Source organism: Vidua macroura, chromosome 2 (assembly GCF_024509145.1).
Source record: "Vidua macroura isolate BioBank_ID:100142 chromosome 2, ASM2450914v1, whole genome shotgun sequence".
Classification (NCBI taxonomy): Eukaryota; Metazoa; Chordata; class Aves; order Passeriformes; family Viduidae; genus Vidua; species Vidua macroura.
The window spans coordinates 115,146,436-115,165,060 of NC_071572.1; the positions used below are offsets into that span (position 1 = coordinate 115,146,436).

The following is an 18,625-nucleotide window of genomic DNA, read 5'->3' on the forward strand; positions in this document are numbered from 1 at the left end:
AGGCCTGTATTTCTCATTTTACCACCTTGCAGAGTTTACCCTTATCCAAGTCTTAGGGGGAAACAAACAAGCTACTAAGACAGATAATGGATTGCAAGAAAACAGCAAGCAATGCAGAAAAAAGCAGAGGCACCTTGTGATAAGGGAACACAAAATATTTCCTGTCATAATAAAGACAATTATAACAGGAAAGAACCAGCAGAATATGAAGTCTAAACAGATGAAGACTATTGGATACCATTTACAAATTTGGGAATACATTTAAAAACTTCATTTCATAGGGAGCATCCAAAGAAAGCACAGAGGGACGTGATTTCCACTGCTTAACATTCAGAAAGTTCCACATGCTTTGCAATAGATCAGAATTTTGCTTTTTATCAGATTATTTACCAGAGAGAGATACAGAAAGCAAAAATTTAGCACTGCAGCTTCAGTGTATTTTCGTAATTTCTAGACATAAGAAACTGTTATTGAAAATATTTGTCCTGATAAGAAACAGAGCAAAGTGAATGGTAACAGTTTTGAAGAAATTTTACTTAATATTTTCAACCTCCTAAACACAACTAAAATGTCCATTGCTTCCAAGGGTAAATCAACAATTAACTACTTCAGCTCTAAAGAGCAGCATCTAAAAAGAGGGATGAAATCACTCCTGTAAATATTTCAGCTTTTTGAAACTCGTTCAGCTCCATTTAAACAAGTCCAGAAACAATTTCAGCCCTGTTAAAACAAGTCCTAACTTTTCCCTTAAAGTCAAGGTTCAGCTAAAAGTACCTTCTCACATTTGCCACACAGTCAATGCTTTACTCTTCAAAAATTCCGTGTCAGTGTCTTGAAAATTGAATTTGGAACTCTCAGTAAGGATATTTATGCTAAACAATAGAAAAATTAGAAGCCACAACTCAGCTGTTTATTGAGAAATAACATCCCAACACAGTATCTGAACTTTTGCTTAGAAAAGAAATTACTTTAAGGAGAAAGCAAGATTCAGACTGTTCACAAAAATCAGTTCTGTGCACACCTGAACCTTCTTGTTTCCTCTCACCCAGCCATACTTTACCAAGACAAACCTGGGAACAGTTCTTCTGGTTCTGCTAAGTTATGGGGAATGTTTATGTTTTCAGAACTTTAAATAGTGAAGCAACAAAATTAAAACAAAGCTCCCAAACAATCCAAACAAGATGCAGAAAAAGAAGTTTTCACCTCTAATCCCCTATAAATAAATAGAGTTTAAAAAAAAACAAGTTTTACACTGGCAATAATTTCAGTTATTCAGTAGTAATTGGATACTTTTCTTAGTATGACCTATCATTGTAACCACCCAGTGGTAATAAATGGACTTTCAGTACCTGCAATAAAGCAGCTCAGAGTAAACAAAATACTTATTTTGAGAAAACATACAAAAATCACAACTATTATATTAAGAATTCTGTTGTAATCATATCCAAAATAACTATCAGAGCATTTGGTTCATACAGTGTTGCTGCAAGTTTTGAAATCAAGTTCTTGATCCAAGACAGTCAGTGCCAGAAATGGGCAACCACCTCAAGCTTGTCTGCTTGGGGACACAGACAGCACAATTTGTGTGTATTCATGACAAAATTGGAACCATAATGTAAAAGGACAAGAAGCAATCGATGCAAAGAAGTTAAAAAAAAAGACTTTAGCAATGCCAAGTTCCCTGCTCTGTCCCATTAAAGCACATTTAGAACACCCAAAGAAGCTGCCTCCCATCACAGTGTTTTGTTTTGGGTTTTCTCTTGGTTTCCTTGGGACTCAGATGTCCATTTAGACACTTAAGACCTCCTCAATTTCAAAAGCCAGATGCAATGACTTCCTGCTACAGCTCAGGTAAGAGTTTCAACTGGTGTCCTGAAGAGAATTTGCAGTTTGTGAACCCCTCATTACACATGGCTGCCAATCCATATTTAAATGCAACCATGAAACACCAAATTCCACTCTAAAGACAGTGCAAAAGCTGAAGGAATACCCATGAAATATTTGTTAGCTCTTGAAAAGTGCCCACAAGCATCATCTGTGTTAATACCCTGTATCTCAGCCTGCCACTCAGCACCTCTTACTCAGAGGAGAGAAACTGCATGACAGCAACAACCCAGCCCCTCACCCAGCTGTGACAAAATGCTCAGAATTTCTGAGGTTCAAACACAGTCAGTTCATTTCCATCGTACAACTCTCTCAGTTGGCTTGACTCGTATTTTATGGAAGGTTCTTCCATTCGCATCTCAGGCTCCAGAGCGTTCTGCCCTACGATTTTAAGGTTCACTAGTTTTATTTTCCAGGTGTTACTCCTCATGGGGCAGCTGATGAGCCCAAAGATTTGCTCAAAGACACCCAAACAAATGTTGTCCCTGTGCACTGTGCCAGCCACTGCCACCAGCACCAATCCATGAGGGGACACGGCACATTTCAGGCCATTGGAACGCAAATTTGGGTTGAAGAGGAGACATTCTTCTTTAACCAAGGACAGCAGGCGCAGGCTCACCATGTCTGCACCCACATATTGTTCCACGTTTTTTTCCAAAGTGTTGTAACAGAACTTCAGTTTGGCATCCTCCCAAAAATGTTGTGGTCCCCACTCTGCTTCAGATTTTACTCCCAAAGGGTGCTGAGAGTTCAGGAGTTCAAAGTACCACTGGCAGAATTCTCCTCCTAGACCACCAATGCCATCTTGTTCTGACTTCTGTCTGTTTCCATGACTCTGCAGGCAAGCAAATTTTTTTCTTAGAACTGTTCAGCAAGATTATCACTTAGAAAAACATCAAATCATGCACATCCTTATATTAAACCTTTTCAAGTGTTCTGAGCCAGAGTGCCTGAAGAGAAACACCAAAGTAAAAGCTCATTTATTTTTACTAACATGATTATGTAATGTAGAGAACCAGGACAGGTTCTTTGAACTACACCTAGAAAGTGCTTCAGTATCTTGGGCTCTTTACAAACAAAGAGGAAAATCCTGGTTCTACTGAAAAACGACAGGGGAAGGATGTAAAGTGACATTTTTTGGAAATAAATGTACAGTTACTTTGTAGAACTTCTCAGTATTTATGACTTGACAGCAAGACTTTTTTTAGAAGTAAATCAAGTGTCAAGTTTGCTAACACCAAAGTCTGCTAAGTATTAAACTGTGTTATAAGCATTAAGCAATTAAGCGTGTAAAGTCTGGAGAATTCTGTATAGAAATGCTCTATTTGCTTCATCACAAGTTGAAATCAATTTCCAATTCTGTTACATAGGTTCAAGTTTCCCATTTCTTCAAAGTGGTGAAGAAAGAAGGGATAAGAATTAAGAGAAAACAAATCAAAGAATGATGTATGTGATAAAAAAATCAACTGACTTTCTTTTAAATTTATGAATGTGTTTTAAGTACTTCATTTACGTACCATCAACCACAGAACTTTGCTAAGAGAAACCTTTTTTCTTTTGTCGAATTATGCACACAGAAAATTGTTTTGAAAACAATTCTCAGCTAAATGCTAACTGCCATCAGTTAATCCCTGAGTGAAAGCTCTGTGCAATAGGTTCTCAACAGGGACAGAGCTCTCACAGCCCAGGAGGTGGGGCTGCTGCCCATGAGTGCTCTGAACCACAGCAAGGGGCCAATTACAATGACAAATAAACCCCTTCAAGTTCATTACACCACGAGGATTTGCTAAATGGCAAAGATTTTAACTTCAAAATAACCTATTATTGCCAAAACACGTTTCCTTACCCCGTATTAAGTGTTACAAACTCATGGGCAAAGTTTGTTCAGTTCTTTCTGGCTTATATGGAATTCATTGCTGCAGCTCAAGGGAACAGCTCTTACTCAGCTGAATGTGTGGTGGTTTTCCTTCTCATCAACCTGGGACATCTGCATGGACATTGTTTAGATCTCAAAGAGGAAACAATCATCTAAACTACAGGGATAAGGAATGTGTCCTCTGTTCTCATCAGTGTTCTGTTACAGGATTACCAGATCTTGAGGGCAGGCATTCCTTACTACAGCTCTGAACGGAGCCCACCACTATGATGAGCTCTGTTGTTTGGAAAAAAGGGAAAACAAATGGCACTGACCTGTCACTGCTGGAAACTGCACATTTTATCAATATATAAACTCACTAAAATCACGAGGGCCTCTGCAGGATTTCTGTGCCATTCATACTGTTTTCAGCTGTCCCTGAACCCACAAAACTATCTGTGAATATCTTCTATTTTAGCCTAGAGGACAATTTAAAAATTCAAAGCATGGCGAAGACCCCGCACATTAGAGCTCAAATACTGTGGAAAACGAAGAGACACCTTCAGATGTTGTCATTTAAAAACCAACCCAACCAACCCAACTAAAACCAAACCGACCAAGAGTTCAAAAGGTTTGGGACCTTCCTACAGGAGCAGAGCCACATTTGCACGGGTCATGCTGTGGAGGCAGCGCTGGGCAGCCCGAGGATTTCCTCAGCAGCAGCTCTCACCTGAGCAGGAGGTTTCCTGGGCCCGGGCTCCGGGGCTCGAGCCGGGAGCTGCCCGCTCCAGAGCTGCCTCACACGCTCAATCAGAACTTGTTTCTCCGAGGAGGGAGGCACCGCCACTCCCTGTGCTGCCAAGTACTTGAAGATGATTTCCCTGCAGACTTTCCTGCGCCTCAGAAGCTCTTCCACGTTTTGGCTGTATAGCAGAATGGCATGAATGGCCTCTGCAAAGAAAGAAATTGAAGTTAGAGTTACCTTCTTTCACAATGAAACCTCAAACCTAAGCCGTTTCTTAAACTCCTGACCTCCAAACACGGTACAAGAAAAGGTGGCAGGACATGAAGAGACCGAAAGTTTGTCTGGAAACTGAAATCTGGCCTCATCATATCACACAGAATACACCCAAAGGCTTGCAAATATGCTTCTTGGACAAGAGTTCCAGTGAAGTGCTTCAGCAATGCACAGCAGTTTGAGAAAGTGAGGTTCCACCTCCTTCCTCCTTCCTGAAGCCTGCTGGAAATGGAACTAAATCTGTTTTATTTCCACACTAATGTGATTACAACTCCCATGTTCATAAGAAAATGCATCCTAGCACAACAACAGTGCATTGAATGGCAACAATAAACAAAATTCAGCTACAAGGCTCTGTGGCAGAACAAGGAAACATGACAAACTTAAATTCACTTTTAAAACAGTTGCAGCAGACAGTTCCCACCTGAACTGAGGCTAGCACTTAACAGGAGACCTATAAAAACCCTAAATCTAACCAGAAAGAAATAGCTAAAATAAAACACAAAAATCTTTTAATTTAACTTACAACCACTGCAAAAAGTAGGGGAAAAAAAGGTAAGGAAAAAAAAAAAAACTACAGGCAAAACACCTTTTAAAGAAATGTGTTGGGCAAATCTTACAGGTTTTAGTTACATCACATAAAACATACTCAAGGCTTTAGGATGAGCATATATCTATATATACATATACTCATCAGGTGTATATATATAAATATATATATATATACCTGAGACCACTGGGCAACAAACCCAGTGGCCTCAGGTAAATCTCATAAAAAATGAATTCTTATGAAACAAATCTCAACAAAGTGATGGAGGATGCTCACAACCGGAAGCGTCCTGCAAAAAAAAAAAAAGCAAGCTCAATGTAGATTCGTATTTTACCCTTTCAAAACCCGAAAGCAACAGCGAGAGACTCCTGAGCTCCCAATACTTTTAAGCACTAAGGGCACAGCCGTGCTCGCAGCTCACTGCAGGGCTCTGAGGGGGAAGAGATGCGTGCAGAGCGGAAGGTTTGCTACGAGCCCGTCGCCACCGCAACTCCCTCGGCCTGGACAACGCCAAGCCCCGAGCAGCCAAGCCCCGGAGCTGCTGGGCTGTGCAGGAGAAGCTGTGCAGGGTCGCTCAGGCAGCGACCCTGAGCCCTGCGAGCCCCGGCCCTCCCCGGGGCAGCCGCAGCCGCCGGGCCCGGGGAAGCGCAGGCGGGGCCCAGCCCCGCTCGGCAGGCCCCGGACCGGCGGCGCCGGCGCTGCCCGCGCACCTTGGCGGTTCTCCGGGTGCACCAGGCGGTTGGTGACGGTGTCGGTGAGCGCCAGCAGCTCGTCGGTGCGCAGGAGCTGCAGCAGGTCCCGGCACCCCGCCCGCTCCCGCTCGCTCAGCCCCGGGCCCGCCATGGCCGCCCCGCCCGGCCGCGCAATGCGCGGCGCCGGCTGGAAAGAGCGGCCGGCCCCGAGGTTCCGCGCGGAGAAACGGCCGGGAGCGGGGCGAGGCGGCAGGGAGGCGGGTTCGAACGTATCGATTGTGTGTTATACACGTGGAGGGTTTACAGCGGAGCGTATCCTTCCCTTCCAGCCCGCCCCGAGGGCGTGCTGAGCTCTGCGGGCGTGCTGGAGAGCGGCAGCATGGAAAGGGATGTGCGGCTACTGGTCCATGGCCACTGGATGGGGGCCGGCCCTGGAGCCAGGGGCGACATCCCTGTCCTGGGGACATCAGGGATAGCATGGCCAGCGGGGATTGTCCTGGGGACATCAGGGACAGCATGGCCAGCGGGGAATTGTCCTGGGGACATCAGGGACAGCATGGCCAGCGGGGAATTGTCCTGAGGGCATCAGGGACAGCATGGCCAGCTGGGGATTGTCCTGGGGACATCAGGGACAGCATGGCCAGCAGGAATTGTCCTGAGGGCATCAGGGACAGCATGGCCAGCAGGAATTGTCCTGGGGACATCAGGGACAGCATGGCCAGTGGGGATTGTTCTGAGGACATCAGGGACAGCATGGCCAGCAGGAATTGTCCTGAGGGCATCAGGGACAGCATGGCCAGCTGGGGATTGTCCTGGGGACATCAGGGACAGCATGGCCAGCAGGAATTGTCCTGGGGACATCAGGGACAGCATGGCCAGCGGGGATTGTCCTGGGGACATCAGGGACAGCATGGCCAGCAGGAATTGTCCTGAGGGCATCAGGGACAGCATGGCCAGCTGGGGATTGTCCTGGGGACATCAGGGACAGCATGGCCAGCAGGAATTGTCCTGGGGACATCAGGGACAGCATGGCCAGCGGGGATTGTCCTGGGGACATCAGGGACAGCATGGCCAGCAGGAATTGTCCTGAGGGCATCAGGGACAGCACGGCCAGTGGGGATTGTCCCGCTCTGCTCTGGGGCACCATGCTATAAGAAGGTTATAATGCCATTAGAGAGTGTCCAAGGGAGGGCAAAAAAGATGGGGAAGGGGCTTGAGGAGAAGCCGTATGAGGAGGGCTTGTTCTCTTCAGCTGGACAAGAGGAGGCCTCAGTGCAGTTAAAGCATCCTCATGAGGGGAAGAGGAGGGACAGACACTGATCTCTCTGTGGTGACAGTGACAGGACCCCGAGGGAAGGACTTGAGGTGGCAGGGAAGGTTTGGGCTGGAAGTTAGAAAAATCTTCTCCCCAGCAGCAGCCTGGCAGAGTTCGAGCAGCATCTTGACAATGAATGCTCTTAGCACAGGGTGTGACTCCCGGGGTCCTGTGCAGGGCCAGGAGATGGACTCGGTGATCCTTGGGGGTCCCATCCACATCAGGATATCCTCTGATGTCATTCTATGATTCCTACCACAAGAGTCATCCGCTTGTGACTGAGGCATGTGCCCAAGTGATGCATCTCCCCAGGACTGGGAAATCCAACAGCACAGCACCTGCTTAAGGAAACCAAGTCCTATAAGTTTTTGTTTTGGGTTTTTTGTTTGTTTGTTTTGGGTTTTGTTTTTTTTTACTTAATGCAAGCTCTCAACCTTGTGTTGCTCTTCCACTTGGGACTATCATCTTTGTCAGGGGCAGAGCAAACCAGTGATGGACACTTCATAAAAGAGAAAATAGGAAAGAACAAAAAAAAAAGGGGAATAGAAGACAGCAGAAGCTTCCACTGAGCTAAGCATCATAAGCTACATGCCTAGATAAAAAAAAGGTGCAAGAGTGCTTGACCTTTCTGTGGCAGAAAAAGCCAACACTCTCCTCAACCCCCTACTTTAATAGGGATGTGTAAGGAGACCACCTTTTTGTGGTAAAGCTGCCTGTGATTTCAAACCCAGGAACACCCAGATCCTCTAAAGATACACAAAAGAACCATGTCTGAATTACTGATGATGCTTTTGCACAAACAACAGAACTCATCATAGTGGTGGGCTCTGTTCAGAGCTGTAGTAAGGAATGCCTGCCCCCAAGATCTGGTAACCCTGCAACAGAACACTGATGAGAACAGAGGACACATTCCTTATCCCTGTAGTTTAGATGATTTTCTCCTCTTTGAGATCTAAACAATGTCCATGCAGATGTCCCAGGTTGATGAGAAGGAAAACCACCACACATTCAGGTGAGTAAGAGCTGTTCCCTTGAGCTGCAGCAATGAATTCCATATCAGCCAGAAACAGCTGAACAAAATTTGCCCATGAATTTTAAGTTTAACATTCAGATAAAAATTCATTCTGGAAGCATCTGGAAAGCTTTAACATAATAACACTTATTGTCTGCTGTGCCAAACTTCCCCTCACGTGCACAATGATTTAATATTCTTGATTAGTATCAATCCTGCACACTACAAATTAGACAATGCATCTGAGAAATATAAATTACCTTTGCTTCATTTTGCTTAAAGGTTTCAATAAACCTTTATTTAGATTTGCAGCCTTCAAGGAGTAATACCTATCCAATTCATTTGGAATTCAGGGGAAAAAAACAACCATCAAGATGCCATTTTAAAATTTAGATTGAGATGTTTGCTGTGTTTTCAGTAAGAAATCAGGGGGTGGGAGGGGAAGGCAGGGTGAGGTCGCCTTGGAACAGTCACATTCCCATTAATCCTTAGAGAGGAAAAGTGCACTGGCAGCAGAGACTGGAGAGACTTTTCAATATTCAGGACAGCCCTTTCCTGTTCTAAACCAAGACCAGCCCTTTCAGTAGGATTATTTATAATTATTTCTAATATATTTATATATTATTTTACAAGTCCTTCCCCTTTGGAGGTGATGGGGCTGGAAAGGGGATAATCTCAGAAGCAGGTTTCATTTTTTTCTTTCTCCTAACTCCAAATTCCCTTTAGAGTTTTTATTCAAACTTTTAATTGACTTGAGCATTGAGCAGCAACTGGCATTCCCAAAGGGGAAGAAACAGGAAAATTATTAGCCTATATAAACCAAAAGGTGAACAGTACTCTTGTAACAATAAATTGCTGTCGTAATTCAAGGAGTTACTACAAGGGCTTTTGTTGTATTTTCTGTCTCCTGTCCATCTGAGGAGGGGCAAACAAGTTTATATTTGGTGTTAATATATTCAACATTTAATGTATTAAATGGCTTATGTACACATTGCCATTTTGATAAATATTTTTGCTGGCAAAATGTACTGAGGCCCCTTACCCTTATACCCACACGTAACTTCCTCAGGGCAAATTTGTCAAAAATATCCACAGTAGAAAACAAAGGTAAGTTGGAAGTTACACACACAAAAAAAAGTCACCATCCACAATTTTCCAGAAGACAGTAAAAAATCTGCAGTCAAAAAACTCCTAGGAATTTACAGGGCTGTGAATAATAAATTTAAATTATCCAGTAATTTCAGGTGGCAGTATTGAACTCTGAAGCAAAAGAAAAAAGCAGCTACACTGTCTTTCTGTCTGAACCCAACAACCAACCAGAAGCAGAGGTATCTTCAAACAGCTGCACCCAGACTCCTCTGTGGCCCCAAATTTGGATTTAGAGCCCTAGGAATTAACTGCTTCCCCCATTCTGAAGCTTGGTCTGTTCAAATCCAAACATCAACACACCTGGAACACCAAGACCTGGCATGATCACACAGGTGCCACACAACCATCACGTACCAAACAACACAGTAGCTCTGAACATCACAGCAGCATTTCCAGAGTGATTCTCCAAAAGACAAGATCAGTTTCTATCAACAACAAAGACAATGTTTTATTGAACAAATCTATGTACAGTACAAAAGGTCTTTAAAATGAAACACTACTGTAGATTTATTGCAGTTTGATGGCTCAGTTTTAATTTGTACTCTTATATAAAATGCAAAGTAAAATAATTTAACATTCAACAAGGAAGCACAAATTTCCTTTCTTGCTGAACCTGTAACAGCTTTTACAAATTAAGAGTCCCAAAATGCATACACTGCATTTAATCAGAAAGGTGTTATACAGTACCAAATAAATTAAGAAAATAGTAACACTACCACCCCCGTTGGGTCTTTTGTCCATAGCACTGGTGTTAAACAATAAAAGAAATGAGTACAGCTGAACCTTCCATGTGATATTAAAATCACAAAGTTTAATGTTATAAATTATCCAAACTATACAATTCATATAATTTTTATGAATATGGCTAAATAACCAAAGTACCAGTGACCTTGTCCCACAGATATGACCACTTGCAACCTACTTTCAGTATTCCTTTTTTTTTTGTGAAAAGGTGCCTACACCAAGCAGCAGCTTTTTGGAATTAGAAATCACATGACCTTTACAGTGAAACATGATGGGCTTAGAGGAGACACTCTTAAAAGCAAAGTCCAAATCCAACTGGAGGAATGTTATTAAATACAATTATGAGCACTGAATTGCACCAACTTTGATCCAACAAGACTCCTAAGCTCATGGATAACTTCAGGCAGCTTTAGGGTAGCTGGAGGCTTACACTACACACGTACTTCAGGACTTATTGAATCAAAGTGATACATCTTCAAGGATTTCCAATTATATCACACAATGCTTAAATGCCTAGGGAAAAAAAAATCAACTGAAAAACCTCCAACTTTCAAGACTTGTAACCTGTTTTCAGCCTTAGAAGTTGCAGGCTTACTCAAAATAAAAGAATCCTTAAAGAGCATGGAGAATTATTGTACACATGATTAGAATTATTCCACACATGATCCAAGTATCTTTTTGCCTCTGATTAAAGTTGTTTAATACTGCAACTATCTGACAATACCAACAGGTATCAGAGAGCAGATTAAAGAAAATGCAATGTCTTTTGAAGTGGAAATAATTATTTTAAAACATTACCACCCACTTGCTACTTTTAAGTCAATTTAACAGATTGCTGATAATTGTTGGGTGATGCTCATCTTCACCTACATAAGAATTCATATTTTCCTCTTCTCCAGAGTGTACACACTGAATACATGAGAGAAACAAACGGTGGTGTCCCAGAAAACCATCTTGGAACAAAAATGACTTTAATGCAGGTACAAAAAATTATGGTCACAGTTTATGCATGTACACAGATGCATTTATCTAAACACTTAAACCAAAGATAATACAAGTCTCAATCATGTTTTTAAAGCATCTTCAGACATATGGAGCTCCAGGGAAAAGCAAAAAAGCACCAAAGATTAAAAGGTACATTAAAAAGATTTGACACAAGCATCTTTATCTTTCTTGACTCACTTTTTAGATTTTCAGAACTATAATACTTTAAAATTAATGGTTTTTTTCCCCAAATATAGTTAAGCAATGTCAAGCAAAGAAGGGAGAGACTGGGAACATTCAACACAGTACCCGGGTCCTTAAAAATTAGTTGGTATCTTGAAAGTAAAAAAATGTGAAAGTGCATTTGTCTGATAAGGACCCCATTAACTTCATGTTTAAAACTTTTTAGGTATTTATACATGTAAATATATATATATAGTGTGTATATATGCATATATAATGAATGATGCATTAAATTAGTTTTTTTGCAACTGCAAAAAAAAATTCTTTGGTGCCTCAAACATCATAGTGGGCCATAACTGGGATTCATGTAATGCACACATACCTGTGATCATAATTTTATAACCTTTTATGTTAATCCAACTCAAAGTTAAGGCAAAACTCTTCTAGAACTCAAGAACATGATTTCAAGTTAGCATTCTTTTTTACCTTGCAGGAAGGGGAAAGAAAGCAGAATTAATGCAAATATCTGTTTACTTCCACAGAGGATTATTAGCAGAGGCATTACTGAACTACTGAGTTTATGTTCCAGAACTACTTCACAGCCAATCTTACAGAGAAACCCTTGGGTTTGCAAGAGTGAGCCATTGCTACAATGAACAGGGGTTTTATGCACCCCCTGATTTTTTCATTTTCACCCACCTGTTGATTTAAGCCCTGTACACACTGTGAAGAACTCTTCAGTGACAGCTGAGCAGGAACAGTTGCTCTGTGCTGTCCTACATTTCTGGAATGACTCTGAACATCAGTTCTCACCCCTGTGCCTCCCCTGCCTGCAATCCCACTACAATTTTCATAGAACAGGATCCCAAATAAAAAAATATTATGTGGCAAGACAGTGTGGGATAAATTAGAGGATAAATTAGCACAGTAACTGGACAATGTGCATGTTTGCCACACCTCTGCCTTAGGGTAGGAAGACCAAAATCTACAACAGCATCTTTTTGGTTTCAAAAATTTTCTGTATTTCAGTTTTCCATATAGAATTGAAGAACTCCTATTTCATGTCTTCATATTGTGATTGTTTCTATGAACAGTGAATTGTGAATAAAGTGCTTAACATTTAAGTAACTCCTTCACCAGCCTCAGGGAAAGGCTCTCCTTTCAAGGGATGCAACTAGATAGGATTGCAACGTGTCTTCAGGATTGAGAGGATCCCTGTTTTCTCCCTTCTAGACAATGAATAATTAGTGACAGTACTGAGTTGTGGCCCACCACCATTAAGCAACATAATAGATGTGAAACAGGTTCTTCCTGACCTTTTTGTTCACCCCAACCTGATGTGCTCTGCTTCTGTTTGCCTTCTCAAGCTCTTGTCTGTCCTACCAACAGCTGAGGGACCTCTGTGCTTGCAGAATATTAGTTTAACTCTGCAATCTTAGCCCTCCCAACATTCCAGATTTGCTTCCATCAGCTGCTGTTAATATCCACACAATCTATCACTTCTGTTGGTCTTCCCACACCTACAGCAGATGTTTTACAGGAGTCACTTTTACCTCAGCCTTGCAAAGGGCTTCTCTTGCATGCATCTGATTTCCACAGTGTGCAAGTCTCACAAAATAGCACATCAACTCACTTTTTCCTGCTTGTTCTGTATTTCAAGTTTTTGGCTATTCCAGCATCCCATCTAGCTCAAGATTTCCTTCCACATTCCTCTTTGGATTCTGAGTACAAGTTTATGAAACAAGCTCCATGCTTTTGAGCAGATAATGGACTCACACACTCAGACTTTAAAAAGACAAAAAAAAAGAATGCATGGTTTCTTGATGCATTTATCCACAAGGTAAGAATGCAACACCTCCTTGAACGAGTCCTTCTCAGCTGTGTGGACAGATACCCATTAACCACTAAAGCAGCTTTCAGAACTGGCTGGTTGGCTTTCCACAAGGCAATGAACACCTCTGCTTCCTCTGCCTGCTCACCTCTATGCCTCATTGTCCTTCAACCTTCATGGTAGAAAAGCTGTGCCACTAAACTTCAATCATACATTTGGAATGAACATGGCTTTTTTGGATAACTGGTACTTTGGGGGTTTTGTAGCAACTTTTCTGGACTCAAGACCTGCAGAGCTCCTATTACTTCTTTGTGAGTTTTGTCTAGAAAATGTGCTTTCTCTTTATCAAGGTCATGTTTTTCTATAGGAATTTGAGACTGCTTCATGATTAAGGCCAACTGGGAAACAAACTGATGCTGCTTCACGTAGTGTTTCCTTACACCACTACTCCTCATCTGGGACTTTTCCACAACATTGAATCAGGCACCTGTAAAAGACAAAAGATCAGAAGGTAAATCATTCCTTAATCTAGAACACTGCTTATGTTTTTCACAATGTTTAGTTTCAAACATGCAAGGAAAGACAGATTGAATTACCCCATTCTGTTTTATCAGAAGTCTTTTCCATGAGTTTGCCTACAAATTCTCACCACCTCTTTCTTATTCTGAACAGCATGTCCAATTTCAACTTCCAGTTTAGCAGAGTACCTGTGTCTTATCTATTCCTGTTTTCAAAGACCATTTTCTGACTGCTATTGACTGCCAAAGAAACCATCATGGAAGGACTGCAGGACTTACTTTCATCATCTGAATCGAATCCAAAGAGCGTCTGACACTTCTTTTGTGCAAGGTGAGCCTCAAGTGCTTCTGAATTACAGTAGATGGTCAAGCAGTTGCCACATCTAAATCTTTCTGTTGATTTGCTACAAATTTTGTCTTGTTCAGAGTAAGCATCTACTTCATCGGCCAAAATTTTTCTCCGTTTTGGCATGCTAATGTAACGTTCATCAAGGTAACTGGGAGGCAACGGTCTGACGTAGGGTTTTGTTAAGATGACACCATATGAAGTAGTCTCTGTTGTCTGATTTGGTTTAGAAGGTACTTGTGAGGCCGCAGGAGCATTATTTTGTGGTGCATCGTGACAATTCTGTAAAACTGGTAACACTGACCCATTTTCTGTCCTTGTTTCATCTGCTACTCTGTCCAAAGGTATCTGGGCTGCCTTGGATGATGTCTGATCTGGGTCACTGTGCCCATTGACCAGTTGGTCACTAACAACATTACAGTTTTCAGGATTTGGCTGTGACACAGGTGTCTTTTGGTCTATCAAACTTAAAACTGGAGCACTACCCTCAGGTGAGCTTTCATTTCCATTGTGAATTACATTATTTGCTTTCTTCTCCACACTTTGAATATACGTCTTTGGTTCTGCAGAATCCTTCCTTGACTTCCAGGTTGGAATTGGTAAATCTACAGTTTCTTTTTCATTAACAGATTCATCATCATCTTGGTAACTACAGAGTTCTGAAGGATCATCTGAAGAATCTTTTTCACTTGCATCTTCTGAACATTCTGGGGTTTTATTTAAATAATGCTGAGCCTCGTGTTCATACAGCAAAGGGAGCTCCTCAAATAGCTCACAGCAGTTTGAGAAATTGCACTGAGCTTTAAACACACTGTGACTTTTCGTATGTTCTGCAAGCTCAGTTGACAGCTTAAATCTCTGATTACAATTAAAGTGTAAACAAAAGTAAACATTTGGATACACATGTCTCTTCAGGTGGTCTATAAAATGCTGGGAATCAGCAAATTTCCTCTGGCAGAAGCGACATTTTCCTTTATTCCATTTCATTATATGCTGCTGCACCTTCAGATCAGTAGGGTGAGTTTTTCTGGCGTGTTTGTTGAGGAATCTTATTTTTTTAAACACTCTAGCACAACCATTAGCAGGGCACTTAAAGGTTCCTTCCTCATCCAAAGCATCAATATCTTTTTGAGGGCAAAACACTCCATTCACTTTATGCAGAATGGGTGACTCTTTACTGGAGCTCTCATCATCCTCAGGCAAACTCTCTGTACTTAAAGCATCAGGAACATTATTAAAACAGCTGTCACTACTGTTTTCAGTAGCATCATCCTGGTCACTTAGGTGGTTTTCCACTGCCTCAAAAACCTGTTCTGCAGTCTCAGCCTCCTCTTGGACCTGATCAGAACTCGGAGCTACTGTAGCTACTGTAGCCTCTGGTTCAGTATCTTTGGAACCCTCAGAATTCCCATTTTCAAGAGACACAGAAACACCTGAACATTGCACTTCATGAAGAGCAGGAGCCTCCTGACCAGCCTCAAGAGCTGCAGCAAGATGTTGCCTTTCTATCTTCCTGACATGATTCCTTAAATGCTTCAGCATGAGTCCTTTCTGCCTGAACTTCCTGGTGCAAAGCACACAGGAGAAGCTGCCCTTTTTTTGGTGAGCTTGTGCGTGTTTCACTATGTGATCCCCAAGGAACTCCTTGTTGCAGATCACACAGCGGTGCCTTGGTTCAGTCTGATCCAACGTTTTGGATGCCTCAAGAGCTTGGTGGTTCTTTCTGGCATTCCCTTTGGAGCGGGCTCCGGAGCAGTTTCCAGGGTCAAGCTCCCCATTGCTGACATCTGTTAAACAGCCACGTTCCTCACCCAGAGCCCTGTACTCCGCTGTTTTCTCTGTGTTTGCAGGAGAGGTTTCCAGTGTACTTTCACTCAAGCCATCCAAGGCTTTATCCCCCAACAAGGCTAAACAATTCTGCTTGATCATCAAGAAATTCCAGAACTCGGGATCAAAAAACAATCCTTTCTTCAAGATGGGCAGCAGCTCGAACCGCACGCGGTTCTGAACAGAACTAGTGCACTCATTGTATTCTTCATCTGCACATTTGTACAAGTGCTCAACAGTGTAGTAAGACTCCAAGGTGCGCTCCAGGAAAAAGATGGAGAGAGCACAAATTCTGAGGATCTCCAAGTCATTTGGCAGAAAATGAGCGATTGCTTTATAAATAAGACTTTTCATGTTGGGATCTTCACGGAGGTCCAACTGTAGGGCGCATCCACATATCTCAACACAGATCTGAAGGCCATCTTCACCAACCTGCAGGAAGGAAATCACAGTGTACAATCAACAATTCCCAAACATCCCACATATTTATATTCTATTGCCAAGCAGGAAAGCATCCAGCTACTGAACTTCATCCAAGGGCATGAACACTTGAAAATATTGCTCAAACAAGGCTATAAATGCAGATACAAAAATGGTCTGCAGTGAAAGCTGTACAGCTACAAAGCTTCAGCTCTGCCCCATGCAGCTCTCTAGTTAAAGACAATTATTTGGGGATATAAACCAGAAGTGCAAGAGATCATATCAGCCTGCCTCTCCATTACCTAGGCTGCTTCGCACTATAATTGGACAGCTCCTCTGTATTTTGGCCTTGTAACTTTTTTAGCTTGAATTACATAAAAACCGTGGTAATATTGCTCACAGTTTTGAACAACCCACGGCCAAGAAGTCTAAAGGCTTCATTTTCCAAAACTGATGACCCATCCTTCCAATGAGATTTCCTATTCCCCACTTCAAGCTGGGGGCCCTCATGAACGTGGAACTCAGAGGAACAGTCAGAAATACACTGCCCAACAAAAGAGGTACAGGAAATTTAGAAATAATGAATACCTCCTGTATTTGGGTTTTAACAAATACAGACAATGTTCCATAATTAGGGGATTATTAAAATAATGAGACTATTCAGATGCAAATAGAATTATTAATATCACCACAAGCATTTTAGAATACATATCCTTGAACAGCAACAAATTAATGCATTGAGATCTGACAAGATATAGAATTCATCTAAGGCATAAAATATGAAAGAGCTCTGTTAAGTCAGGTCAATGGCAAATAACATTTGTTAGGAAACAAGTCTCAGGCCTGTGTGCAAAGCATTGCACATGACATCTTTTGCAGATGGGGCAGAATAAGACTGAGATATGAAGCATGAAATGCAGCACCATTTTCTGAAGCAAAATAATGTCTTCACCTGTATTATTCTGCCTTTTCCTTTATGTTATATTAAGCAATTTTTTTCAAGATTTGATTAGAATTGGTAAAAAGATTCAGAATTTAACAAGGATGAAGGGTACATACAATTACTTACTATTTCCTTAAGAGGTCAGGCTGAAAAAAAACCCCAACCAATAACCCATTCACATTTATCCCATGGACTTATTCCTCAAACTTGCTGCAGAAACAGAAAAACTCAGCATTCAGTTTTTAAAAATAAACCTTAAAACCACACAAGCAATCATAATATTGAAGCCCATTCTGGAACCTGACAAAATTTTAAAGATAATACTGTGTCCTTCCCTAACCCCTCTTTTTTAACTTTCCACCAAAAGTAGTCATTACACAGTATAAACATCACTTCTTTTTAGTTTAACTTGTTACCAAAAGAATGGTGGATGAGGTGAAAACAGACACAACTTACTTCATCCTTAATGACTTTCATGAAAGGGAAAATTACTCTGACATTTGTAGCAATTCTTAGAAGCTGGTAGCACTGGTCCACAAATACTTGTTTGGATGGGTTAGATTTGAGCTGCAGTTTACTCCAAATGAAGATCAGGTCCCTATTAGGTAGAGAATAAAATATTCCAGTTACATTGAGTTTTAGAGCTCTCTCACCAAGCACAATGCATCACTAAAGCCAATTATTTGCATATTCTGTGATTTAAATAATATTTGAGGGTGTAATACTGACCTACTTAATACCACGACTGCACACAACGTGCACAATGGAAAATGCAACTTAATTACTTTGCTAAAGCATTCAGGGTATCTCCTATCACCAACCAATTAAATATTCAACAAAACATTCATGTATTCAGCTCAGTTTCAGAGAAGTGCGCAATAAAATCAGATGGAACAGCACCTAGCCCTCGACACCACAGGCAATAAACATCTGTATGCTCTTGGGATTAAGTCACTTCCAGTACAAGGATGAAGAGTCCTTCAGGAAAAGAAGCTTTTGAATGTGAAAAATGGAAGCAGCACCAGAAGCTCCTGATGTGGCAGGAAATAGTGGTGTTCTCCACTTATCACAGCACAATTTTCTGCCTAAAGCAGTTACACCAAACTTTCTGGCTCTACAGCTATGCTGCATCTCTATGAGCTGCAGTTAAAAAACATTCCTATCTGAGAAAAGAAAATGTAAGAACAGATTAGTGCTGAACTCTGCTCAAGTGATGTGCTAGCCTATAAAATAGAGCTAATTGAAGCTTAGAGCATCAAAGTTCTGTGCACTTTAATTCAGAGACTTAGGAAGGCAACTAGGCTAACTTTTAGTCACAAGAAGATTTTTGCCAGCACTAAGATCTCACACAAAG

At 41.7% G+C, this 18,625-nt stretch overlaps 2 protein-coding genes across 2 annotated transcripts in view; both read right to left on the minus strand.

The window, feature by feature from the left end:
* Window positions 1-888: 888 nt before the first annotated feature.
* Window positions 889-6,190, minus strand: C2H3orf38 (chromosome 2 C3orf38 homolog). The gene is made up of 3 exons (XM_053971261.1): window positions 6,018-6,190; window positions 4,470-4,690; window positions 889-2,719 (listed from the first exon to the last, which is right to left on the minus strand). Exons 1-3 carry the CDS (start codon window positions 6,148-6,150, stop codon window positions 2,144-2,146), a joined length of 930 nt encoding a protein of 309 aa, XP_053827236.1. The 5' UTR covers window positions 6,151-6,190; the 3' UTR covers window positions 889-2,143.
* A 3,703-nt stretch (window positions 6,191-9,893) lies between these two features.
* The window catches only part of ZNF654 (zinc finger protein 654), a 30,212-nt gene continuing 21,480 nt past the window's right edge, over window positions 9,894-18,625 (minus strand). Inside the window, exons 7-9 of the mRNA XM_053970930.1 lie at window positions 17,728-17,869; window positions 14,015-16,340; window positions 9,894-13,704 (exon numbers count right to left, since the gene is read on the minus strand). Coding sequence (XP_053826905.1) covers window positions 13,697-13,704; window positions 14,015-16,340; window positions 17,728-17,869 — 2,476 coding nt within the window. The 3' untranslated portion in view covers window positions 9,894-13,696. The remainder of the gene's footprint in view (window positions 13,705-14,014; window positions 16,341-17,727; window positions 17,870-18,625) is intronic.